This window comes from Phoenix dactylifera, chromosome 5 (genome assembly GCF_051530095.1).
Source record: "Phoenix dactylifera cultivar Ajwa chromosome 5, Ajwa_hap1_PhDact_Kaust_v1.1, whole genome shotgun sequence".
Lineage (NCBI taxonomy): Eukaryota > Viridiplantae > Streptophyta > Magnoliopsida > Arecales > Arecaceae > Phoenix > Phoenix dactylifera.
In genome coordinates, this window is record NC_143194.1 from 34,097,317 (window position 1) to 34,110,309 (window position 12,993).

Here is a 12,993-nt window from a genome sequence, read left to right on the forward strand (position 1 = left end):
TCGATTGACAACTTGTTAACCAGATCGAAACAAGGTATAAATTTTGAGAATCTCCGTTAAAACCGTAAGAGTACAAGAAGCAACGCTCCTACCGGATTGATTAGTTTAGGTGGCCAACTTTGGACAACGGAATAAATGAAAACCGCCCGTACAACACGGTAGCCGCGCTGTAGCCGATTCGATTATAAATTATAACTGCATGAAGGGAATCATCCATACATAGATCGTCGTACCAGTATACCTGTATATTTTTGACTGTCTAAAGTTTTTTGCCCTCGCCATCCACGAAATAAAAAGAAAAGCATTATCCTTTGGCTGAGTTTTACCATCATTAATAAGCATACTGATGAAACATAACATTAGAGAAGTAATGAAACGCCAAACCCAGTAGGGAAAACAGGATTCAAGAGAGCAGCTAATACTCCTAGCAAAATTCACCCCTCTAACCCTCCAAAACAAAAAGTAAGAACAAAAGTCTAATTATCAAATAAAACCCAATATCAAATAAAATGAAAGCAATCCCAGCAAAACATCCATTTTATTTATCAAAAACAGAAAAAAAAAAAAAAAAAACTATCCATCAAATGTGACCTCCTCTTGAAAAAAAACTAAAAATCATATCGGTCCAGCAAAACAGGGCACAACAAGAGTCCTGGCCTGCTGTGCGCATCTCAATCATCCACTTGTGCAAGTTAAATTATTTGCATCATAAAATTTCCAATGTTTCATACAGATTAGACATGACCACACCGTACACAGATATGATTATAACATTGAAAATAAACAACAAAACTCTTCCATTGACATCTGGTAAAAAACTGTAGATTCTTGTTTCCAGCATGTTCTGGAGTCTTGACAGTTTCACCTCTGATATTCCACTTAAAGAAGATCCTTAACCTCTGATACCTGTAACCAAATTCTTACTGCCGATACCTGTAACCTAATTCTTACTGCTGATCTTTGAAATGCAGAATCAAAAATTGGCATATAAAATGCAAGCACATAAACAATCACAAATACAAACACCATCCACCAGAGAATCTAGCCAGAACAAAGAAAAAGCATGCACGATAACTCAGAGAACATATAACTAAATTCTTCAATTCATTTGATAGCAGAAGTTGGAATAGAATTTTCCTATGCTGCCAATCACCTGACGGCTGACCAAAACTTTAAACGGAAATGCTTCCCAAATACATGGCAGATTATTACGTCCCAAAAAACCATTAGGTATCACAATCTAAAGGTACGAAATAAAGGTTATCATGATATCAAAACCAGCCTCTACTACAGATTCAAAAGCCGTAAATTCATTATAAATAGTTTGAAGTCAATGCATACTGAGATCCCCAATAGGTTAGGACTTCTACAATCCCGCTGCCTTCTCAATCTTCTGGATTTGGTTCAAAAATATCCATGTCATCTGCACAAGCACCCATTCAAACATCAACAAAAAGTAAAAAAGAGAAAAAAGGTTTCTAAACATAAAGCAAGTTTGATTAGAATATGAGGGACTGAAGCTTTACCATGACATGGGGAGCGATCCTCACACAGTAAACAGGAAACCCAGTGTAAAATTTGAAAGGTCCGCCACTTTTCAAGGTCTTCACAGCACAGTCCAGCGATCCAGTGTATGGATATTTCCCAGTTGCATCTGGCTGCATCTTTTGTATTTGTGTTTTGACATAATCAAAAGGTAAGCTGCAAGCTGAAGCAAAGAATCCTGAAACAGCACTAGCCCCTGCCATAAAAAGATAAAGAAACATCAAATTAAGTTGCAACAAATAGTGAAATAAACTTTCTAATCTTACCAATTCATATAGAGATTTCATCTTCATAGCTAGTCATATTCATGCATTTTGCAACTAAGTCTTCCTCCTAAGAAAAGCAGAAACAATTTATGACAGCAGCACTAAAAGGCAGAGAACAATAAACATCGTGCCATTGATGACCACTTTGCTATTCTCCTTAATGATTAAGTATACACATCCAGAATTTCATAATCAGCATGGATACAACTTAATGGTATCACATATATAGAAGCCAGTCAAGGCAGATTGTGAGATGCAGACTAGACAAGATCTTGGGCGGCCACCTGCCCACTCGAGCCTGGCACATCCAAGGGCCTTGACCTAGTTTTTATGCCCAGCGGATCGGGCTGGGCCTGAAAATTGAGCCTGTCAATTAAACAGGTCGGGCTCGGGTTTCATTGACCCAGCCCGAGTCCAATATTTCTAATAATATATAATATAACATACATATCATGTAGTATAAAATATATCCTTCTTCTTCTTCCTTATCTTCTTCTCCTCTCCTCCCTTCGCCCCACACACTCCTCCCATCTCCTCCCCAAGCTGTCCCAGATCCCAAATCTGTCTCCCACCATCCTCTTGACCCTCTCAAACCCCTCCCCGACCTCCTCCCCTCCCCCCTCCCCCCTCCCATTCCCAAAACCTCATCTCCAAACCCTCTCCTTGTGGTTTCCTTCCTCATCTTCTACTCGTCTCCTCCCTCCGCCCCACCCGCTCATCCTTCCATCTCACCAATCTCTCCCAATCCCTCTCCCACCACCCCCTCAAACCTCTCCCCCTCCCTGCCTCCACCCCCTCTCCGATCCCTCCCCCAGCTGTTCCCTTATCTTCTTCGCCCATCACCCATGGCGTAGATGGCGGCAGTGTCTTCGGTGGGATGAGCTTGGTGGAACGGGCTCGGTGGGATGGGAGGAGGAGATGGACAACATCGCGGAGGAGAGGGAGGGAGTCCGACGCCCAGCCCAAAAGCTCGAAGCCCAATAAGTAGCAAGCTCGGGCCTAGAAAGTAGGCCTGAAGACTAGGCCAGGTTGGGCTTGGGCTTGACTAAATCAAGTGGTATCCTAGGCTGAGCCCGGCCCAAACCCAGCCCGGCCCGCCCATTAAGCAGGTCTAATGCAGACTTAATTTCTAAGGATGGGTGAAGTTTTGACTATTTAAACAGCATGTCCATAAACTGCTATCTTGAATACAATTACCAAAACACATAAACCACAATATCTACTCAGAAGGATAGACACTCTGGGTCACGTGTTTAGCATTCCATTGACCTAGTATCTACCAGTCCACAAAAACATGTTGCATCTACTCATACAAAACAATAATGATTAGCAGCAGTGAAGCATGCCAACAGGCCTATGAGACCAGTAAACAATTAACCTTTCATATTCCATGGAGGAGAATTGCAAAAACAATCCTAAGATGGAAACAACTGATGATGCTATACTAAAAAAGCCAAAATAATATAGCCAGATATTATCCAGTCTCGTTCGGATATTTTTGGTCATGCAGATCTTATCAAACAAAATCCACAATATTAATAATTTTCTGTTGGTTGCTGTAAGAATGACTCTAGCTCCAAAAAGAAAGGCATAATCACCAAGAATCTTACCAACTACAGTACTAACTTCCCCCAAACCAAGTGAATCTCTGAAAAACTCGACGCTCTGATCATACGAGGCAAGCATGCCCATATTTAATGCCATTGCTCTAACTACAGTAGGGCCTGCACCTTTCCAAAGTGCTAGAACCCCTTCATCGGCAATAATACGATAGAGCGCATGGAAGGCATTTTTATAGTTTCGCCTCTGTGCTAGAGGTAAAGTTGCATCTGCCTGCATTCGGATGAGTGCCAAATCAGCTGGACTGCCAACACATGCTCCAATTGCTCCAGCTGTCAGCCCAATAAAAGCTTTCTGTAGTAGAGGTAGTGGTTTCCCATCATTCGCCTCAACTGCTTTACTTGTCAACACCCTAGGCAAAATATAAAACAGTCAATAGCTAAGATACTATCACATTAAGATTATTATTCTTCTCTAAATGCATTTTTATCAGCTACACAATTTTAAAGCCATAGCATAGTTGATCATTAGGTAAATCTGATGCTTGTTGATGTGATATGAACTTAAGCACATTCTTAAATTGTTACAGTGCAAAACTGTTAGCTTAAAAATAAGGAGAACTCAATGGGAAAGGAGTTTGATTTCGCTCTTTCTGATAGCAGAGTAACTAGCATCCAATCAGGTACATGGAAGAGTAGAACACGCTCATTGTGCATTAACCACACCTCACAATAGATGGGCAAATCCAAAAGGCAGCAAAAGAGAGGCCCCTACACATCCCATTCAACAAAGCAGCCTCTTCCCAGAAGAGGGCTACTCTTAACTCCTTGTAATCTAACCATTTGATAATTCTACATATAAGAAAAAGTTCTTGATTACATGCTTCACAGAACAAAAAATATATCAAAATATCTCAAATATGAAAAAGAAGAAATCCACAGCCCTATCATAACAGAAACTACAATAAAAAAATAAATAAATGAAAAGCCACACATACCTTAAAAAGTGGGATTCAACTCTATTAATCCTATATGACATCAAGCTCATGGTTGTAGTCTGTATCCTTGAACAAACTATCATCCTTAAACCATTTTTAAACACTTAACACCCGTTATTTTAGGACTTCCTATCTTCAAGTAATTTCCAACCTGGACTAAGCCCCTTCCTTGACAGAGTTGTGTTTAGCTTGCACTGAATATGGCACTATAAAGTTAGGCTCCTTATGATCTGTCTTTCATGAGGTTTGTTTTAGGCTCCCTTGGATGCAACTAATTTCAAGGAAAAAAAGAGCAGTAGACAGGAGAAACGCTATCAAATCGTTCAGGAATATACACAGGAAAAAAAGATCAACCACTCCATGGCTGCAATCATCTCATGTAAATGCCTGTTGCTTAAGTCTTGACTGATCCGGATTGCAGGTCCATCTTAGTTAAGCTAAAACTGATTTAGAAGCTGGATTGCAGGTCCATCTTACTTAAGCTAAAACTAATTTAGGAGGAGTCACTGTAGCAATAGTGCAATGCGCACTACAAAATCCCAGAAGCATCATGAGTACTAGAAGGAACGGGTCAAAGAGCAGATCAATTAGTAAACGGATTCAACTTAAATAAATGAAATTAGGGGTGGCAAAATATGACCCGACCCGCCAACTCGACCAGTGTTCGACCCACCATAAACAGGTTTGGGTTTGGCCTAAACAGGTTCGGGTCATAAACAGGTCGACCCGTTTAACCTGTTTATTAATTGGATCGGATACGGGTTTTACATGTCTGACCCCTTTAACCCGTTTAAACGGATCTAAACAGGTTAAACGGGTTAAACAGGTTAAACGGGTCTAAACAGGTCGGGTTGAACAGGTTAAACAGGTCTAAACAGGTTAAACGGATCGGGTTGGATAAACAGGTTAAACGGATCGGGTTGGATAAACAGGTTAAACAGATCGGGTCGGGTTGGGCAAACAGATTATCTGTTTATTAAACAAATTAAACGGGTCGGATTACCTGTTTATTAAACATGACAGGTTCAGGTTGTAATTTCTGACATGTTTAATAAACAAGTCGGGTTCAGGTTTACGATTTTCTGACCCGACCTGCATGTGACCCGACCTGTTTATGACCCGACTCGACCCGATTGCCACCCCTAACTAAAATGATGGTGGAACAAGCCTACTGCATTCAGATAGTGATGGACTTTATTTGGACGTTCTTAAGGACTAGCTTTTAGTTGATGATTAGATTATGGATGCTGTAGGAAGTGCATTGGGCCTTTCTAGTCTTAAGGTAAGGATGTTGTGAGAATTGATGTAGCAGGCCACCATAAAGATTCCATTGCTTATTGGTCATTCATGCAAATGTAAGCTGACTCATAAAAGCTAATCCACCCAATAAGCATTTGCACCATCAGGATTAACCGATACCACTAACAACTTGAACTCCAAGGCGCAGAACATTCTGTTCAATCATATTCCCATTTGATGCAAATTATGAGAAGAATCAAATTGGTTCAGATCTATAACCCAACACCCTGACTCAAATTAAACTGCCCTGGCCCAGAAAACCCATTCTAATGAAGTAAAATGATTTTTAAAAATTGGATAGTTCAACAACTTTTAGTTTGGAATTAGAAATGCCTGTCTTCAACCCAATCTAAGCTGGGTTTTACATAATCCAAACAGGATGAGGGAAGGAAGAGGCATTTGAATTTAACAATTCACATTGCTACACAGCTGCACACTTTTAATCCAACATGTATTATTCATAAATATGTGTTAAAATAAGCAATCATGATATCATTCATTATTCCTACCTGAAGGATCCCAGCCGTGCAGTTGTGTAAGTAGCTTGCCTTAGTAAACCAGCTGACAATCCCTGCTCCAGAACATTAAATCAGACATAAAAACAGAAAGCACCTTTCAAAACAATAAAGAGAAGACTTAAAAATAATAATTCAATTAATAACAATTACTCGCAAGGCAACATGTGGGTGCTTTCAGTCATAAATTTGGGGGAGGGACTGCAGATAATGAAAATGGCATAGTTTTCAAGAATCAAAAAATCAATGAGGAATCTAAATGTTAAAAATATAATACAGTGCCCTATATATTCATAAATCACATGAAAATTCACTGTTAAAAGATTGTGTCATGTGCTTCTGATCTTATGCTGTTAAATATCACTTCAGTATCAGCCTCCTTCATTATTATGACACATCTTATGAGTTATTTCTCTTCATCATAAATGTGTACATGTGTAAGTATGAAATTAGACTACAACTACAAGACACCTATATTTGGTCAAAAAAATTCACTGTTAAAAGATCTTGTCAAATACTCCTGATCTTATGTGGTTAAATATCACTTAAGTGTCAACCTACTTCATTGTTATGACACATCTAATGAGTTATTTCTCTTGTTCATAAATGTGTGCATCTGTATTTATGCATGAAATTAGACTAAAGATTGTAAGATACAGATATTCAGTTGAGAATCTTTTTGGCATAACCAGCCTAAACTCTCACATGCAAGGGAAAACATGCAATAAAATAACATAATATCCAAAAGAAAACAGTAATTACTCAATAGGCTATGAACACAACCGAACAAGAAAGAAACCGGAGAAGATTGAATCCACACCCAACAGAAAATCAGAGGGGAATTTTACGATCCTGTCAAACACATTCCACTTCCTCTTGTTCCATATTGATGACATAACAGGAGAAAAAGGAAGAACAATTATCTTACTACTTCTGATGGAAGCTTAGAATAGATAAGCAGACAGGAACGACCCACACATACCCTTGCATGCACATGCATGTGAGTATGCACGAGAGAGACAGAAAGTTGATATATGATGTGATTATTCAAATTCAAATTTCAAAATTATAAAAGCCATAATGCCAGATAAATATAGATCCCTCCACCATCCCAACAACCCCTCCCCTCCTCCGCACCCGCCGCCCCCACCACCCACCCCCCACCCCCTGCATCAAGATAATAAGGCATGAGAAATGCTTCATTTTTGTTTTTTTTAAAAAAAAAATAAGTGCTTCCTTTGACAAGCGGTAGAATAAGAAAATTTAAACCAAACCCTTATCAAGACAATAAGGCATGAGATAAATTTGATATGAAATATCAAAGTGGTGTTCATTGTTCAATTCTTAGATATGGAAGTAAATATAGAATATCAAACCATACTAATTTAAGACTAATCCAATCCTGACCACTCTAGGTGAAACTTTTATTGCATCATTTGTTTCGATTAAAAACAACACTATTTCATTCCATGAATGAAATGAACTGTTAGTAAAATGACTAGAAAAAGAGTTGGATTTCATTCATATCAACATAAAAGAGACCGTGAGACACCATAAATGACTCTGCGCAGCAAGATAACAACTCAATCTAGAACAGCAATAATTCAGTTATATTGTGAGACATTGGAACTGGGCCCGGTCCATTTGACCGGCCCAGCCCAAGCTTTCGGCCTCACGTGCATCGCATGTGAGGGGGTGTGATGAAGGGGAGAAATTCATCCCGAAGAAGCCGGGAACGTCTCGTTATTTTTAGGGCTTCTTCCTCCGCCTTTGAAGCCATCCAAAGCAGAGCCGCCACGCCCAACTGGTTGGGGGTTCTTCTTCCTTGGGCTGTCGGCCAAGAGAGAGGGAGAGAGAGCCATTAAAAATCTGGTTCTTCTTCAGCACAAGTGGTCTTCCTCTACCTCCATTGCCGCCGGAGAGAGAGCCGCCGGATCTTCGTCGAGGCTGAGGTAAGGGCTCCTAACTTTTCTCTCTTCCTTACGTGATGTTTAGCCATGATTTATTGTGGTTTTTGAGCCGGCCAATCGCCGGAAATTGGGTCCAAAACAGGGTGCTCTGCTTCGGCAGGGTCGGCCATGGGAGCATGTTAAGATTTAAGTTTTATATATATATATTGTGATGAATTTTAAAAGAAAAATATATTTTTTGGATATTAGGTTCTGCGAGGAATTTGTGAGATTAATTGGATTTGTTGTGGATCGCGTTCAATGTAAGTAATGAACTGCCTTTTCTAGACTCTTCATTTATATAATATTATTTTTGCATCAAATAAATTGTTAATGAATTTATATGTGATTTATGAATTTTACGGGATGATTTGAATGAAAAATAGATATGTGAATTAGAATAATATTTTTTGGACTATTGTTATATTTACTATTCTTACATCGTATATGCATATTTAGATCAGATTATGATATATCTATTATGTTACAAAAAGAATTTTGATGTGTATCAGATTTGGAACTCTTAGCCTGACTATGTTCTGGACTCTGCCAATTGGAGGTTATGCACTGGCAATTCTGGCCCCACCGCTAAGGCTGCAAATGGGTCGGATCGACCCGTGATCCGTTCCGACCCGCGTAGACCCAACCCGACCCGAATTTTAGGACCCGCGGGTCTAGGTCGGGTCCGAAAATTGGACTCGAATCATTTTCTGGGTTGGGTCTGGGTTTACCGAACGGACCCGGCCCGACCCGAATGGACCCGAAGAAGAGAGAGAGAGAGAAAAAGAAGAAGAGGAAAAGCCTAAGGGGAGTCGGGTTGAAGCCTGGAAGGATAGCAATAGGCATAGGTTCACAGAATCCAAAGGAACCTCAGCCTGTCAGGATTCTCTCTCGATCTATTACACTATTGATACCTCTGGTGTCTCGGTAGCTGGTTTTTTTTTCCTTCTGTTTTTTGGTTTTTGTTTCTTTTAACTTTTGAAGGGAGAAAGTGAGGGAACGCTGAACTGAATATGGGTCACATGCCTAGTTTTCTGCAATGGAATTGGATTTTGGAAGAAGGTCTGGGATTTTTTTTGCCCTCGTGGGAGGGGAGCTGGGAGACACCAAGTTTCGTCCAATCAATCATACAGATAAAAAATAGTGTGACATGAAATTTGGCTTGCAAACCGACTTAGTTAGTACGTCATGGGTCATCTGTTCTGACTGGAGGTCAATTGCAAGTCTTTCAAGTCACGGGTCACCCAGCACCTCATAATTATGATATGACCAAATTAGATCTGCCCAAATACTTTCCCAAAAGCACAAAAAAATTGGACCCAATTCAGATCCGACCCGACCCGATTTTCAACCGGGTCGGGTCTGGGTCCAAAATTAGGATCCGAACAAAAAACCGGGTCAGATCGGATACTGAGGGTCTGGGTCCAAAATTAGGATTCGAACAAAAAACCGGATCGGGTCGGGGTCACCCGGGACCCGACCCGACCCGACCCATTTGCACCCCTACCCACCGCAGGGTATAAGTGCGGTATTCTGGCCCACTCCGCAGGGTATAAGTGCGGTATTCTGGCCCACTCCGCAGGGTATAAGTGCGGCTCTGTTTCTAGCCTAGCCACAAGGTATAAGTGTGGTCGTAGTTAAAGGCTGTTGAGTTAAATGTGATTTGTTTCGAATCAGATTTAGGATTATGTGTATGGATATTTGAAAGATACGGATTTCAATGGATTTGTGTTTGAAAAGAAATTGATTATGTCATTATGCTGATTCATCGTAATTTGTATTTATATTTTATGTTATTATATGAATTGTCTAGTTAAGTTATTTATTACTTACTGGGCTGTTTAGCTCATTATACAATTTATTGTTGTTTTACATATTTCGAGAACTAACCTATCGAGGTTTTACAAAATGGAAGAGCAACTAGAAGAACTGAGGCACAAGTTATCTTAGATTAGGATCTATTTAAATTGATGTTTTATCTTAGACTATTGCTAGACTTGTGAGACATTGTAAGTTGTGTTAGTTAAAGAAATAAAGTTTGCAAAATATTAGTAAAATATTTTCGCTGCATATTTAGAACTGTGGAACTTTATAAATTGAGCTAGTTAATGAAATAAGATTGCATTTTTATTTAGTTGAATTATTTTATAAAATTGAGATGTTTGGTTATGATGCCTTGCATGCTCGTGGGGAGAGTTTCCTACGGATGTGCGGCGGTTGGCGCAACCCCCGACTTGCGATATCGGGCCGAGGGCGTGACATATATCTAGCAGAATCTTGACAGTAACCTAAGTAGCATCAGCCGTGTGTTTATGTGGAGGGAGCAAAAAATTCTTCTCATAAAACAGGAAAGAAAAAGCAGGAACAAAGCAGTATATGTATCATATTATACAAAATAGTAGATAATAGTAAATGATTTAGTTTGTACTTTGTACAAAGCACAGCCGATAATTAAATATACAAAATCAACTTGAGAACTTTTGATTAAACTAGGACCATTATTGATAAAAATAAAGTAAATGAAATTGAAGTCGATATTAGAACTATTGAGAAGAAATTGCCTAAACTAGCAAAACTTTCCAAAGTAAGCATGCAACATATGGCAAAAACTGGAACCATTCGTATAAAAACTTGCCCAAACTCATTTTAAGTGAACTGAAACACTTTCATCTGCTGGGATTTGCCAAATGGGATAAAGACCTGCCCAACCTATTAGGATGAAGGACTTGCTCAAACTATTATGTAGGATTCAAGAGGTTTTTGCCTACAAAATTACTAGGATGAAGACATGCCCCAAACTATTAGGATGAAGGATTTACAAAAGCAGCATGAAAATTTTAAAGGTAAAAGAAAGAGAAATGGGAGCGGACAATTGTCCTAGATAAATAGTTCAGGGCTTTATATTGAACTCTAATAATAGCAATTCTTTCGGTCATTCTCCTTTAGTGCATGCTGATGATCGCCAGTAAAAAAGAGAATTTCAACAAAAGATTGGTAAAGGGGGATTTTTGTCACTAGTTCATTGATTTTCCATCCAAAAAGTTCAGTGGGTTGAGAAAGAAAGAAAATAATTCAAGTTGAAACATCTTCAAAATTAGGTGGAGAAACTTCCATGTAGGACATAGATAAAGGTAGAAGTAGAAGTGCTTATTATGTTCACTAGGGGGTTCCAAGACCTTCAATGTCATATTACTTGGTTTCTCCATTTGCTAATTTTATGGTTCTTGGATACGTATCAAGATGTATTAGTCTCTCCCTCGCTCTGCTATTAAAATGGTTCTCCATATCCAAGAAACACACTAACGGAGACAGATAATTCCAAATTCAAATGTTTCACCTTTATTGCAAATATAATATTCTTGCTCTGTGCTTGTCGTTCCACAAAATAAATTTCATTAAAGCTGCTCCATTTCTTACTTCACTTAAATGTTATAAATAAGCTGACATGCAGTACAATTGTACATGTCGCCATGTCATAGAATGATCTGCTCTGGAATCCACAGTGCCATGTCAATCAAACAATATTGAGATTAATAACAACATTAAAGCAAAACAGGCAATGACAAGCTTACCATAAGAAGAAACAACTTATCATATATCACATAAAGTTTCAAGAAAAGCAAATCACCACGAAGAAATGACAAAATGGAGACTATGGAGCAGGCTGTAACATAGTTGAGGAGCAAACCTTGTAAAACGAGCCAAATCCCTCTTGGGCGAGCATTTTCTTTGTCACTTGGAGTGCCGATCCCTGACCCAATTGGATCCTCACCTACCAGACAAACATTCACCAAAATATATGCATCATCACCGAGGAAGGCTATATTACAATATACTATGAATCCTACAAAGAATAGATCTCGGACCCTTCAAAAGAAAAAAAAAACAATCCAAGAAAAGAAGGGTTTCTTTCCACAACAGGCATCCACTTCGTTGAATCAAGAAACAGAAACCCCTATTTTCTTGGACCTAGAACAGAAAACAAAATCCATCGACGAAGAGCTCTCAGGTCCCCAAAGAAACAACTTTGATATCGAGATAAAAAGATAATACAAATAAAACAGCCAAAAAATCGAACCCATTGAACAAGAAGCACCGGAGTCATAAGCCTGCAACTCCTCCTCCAAGACCCAATATTTCCTTGTTCTTGGGGGTGCAAGAAAGCAAAAATCCATCAAAAGATGCGAAAACAATTGGCGAAGAAGAAGAACGAAAGATCACGATCTTACCTTGACCATATCGATTGGCTGGATCACGCAGGTGGCGAGCATCCCGGAAGCCCCACCATTGGCGAAGGGCTTGACGGTGTTCCAAACTCCGGCCTGGCTCTTGGGCTTCGCCTCCCCCATTTCACCCGAAACTAATGAAAAAACGAGAGGGAGAAGGGACGAGAAGAAGAGAGGCGAAAGGGGCAAGATGAGGAGAAGCGACCGACCATACACCTAGGATTTAGCTCTCATATAAAAACGCCGGCTCCTCGCTTGGCCCGCCACCGGTCGGGCTTCGGGTTGTATCCTTGGCGCCAAGGAATGATTGATCTTCTTTCGCGACGGCAACCAGTGGATCGTGCCTCACACAGCTTCCAAAGTATTACCAACTTTCCGTACATCTTTTGCACAAATCGCGAGGTATACATTGCGCGATCCAACGGTGGATGTTACGAAAGAAGGTGAATCATTCTTTCGCGTGGAAGATACAACCCGAACCCACAGGGGTCGTGATTCGGGAGGCCCACTGCTCCCCTTTTGGCATGTGGTGAGGTCCGACCCGCGTCGGACATCTTAATTGTCCAACCGGGTGGCCTTCCACTTCTTTAACTTCTGGTGGTTGGACAGAGAGATTCAGTGATTTTTATGATGCGG

General features: G+C 39.9%; 1 protein-coding gene across 1 annotated transcript; it reads right to left on the reverse strand.

Moving 5' to 3' along the window:
- Positions 1–1,085: 1,085 nt before the first annotated feature.
- On the reverse strand, positions 1,086–12,692 carry LOC103707331 (mitochondrial dicarboxylate/tricarboxylate transporter DTC). The gene is made up of 6 exons (XM_008791769.6): positions 12,361–12,692; positions 11,820–11,903; positions 6,177–6,238; positions 3,422–3,783; positions 1,527–1,741; positions 1,086–1,423 (listed from the first exon to the last, which is right to left on the reverse strand). Exons 1-6 carry the CDS (start codon positions 12,478–12,480, stop codon positions 1,367–1,369), a joined length of 900 nt encoding a protein of 299 aa, XP_008789991.1. The 5' UTR covers positions 12,481–12,692; the 3' UTR covers positions 1,086–1,366.
- Positions 12,693–12,993: the final 301 nt, after the last annotated feature.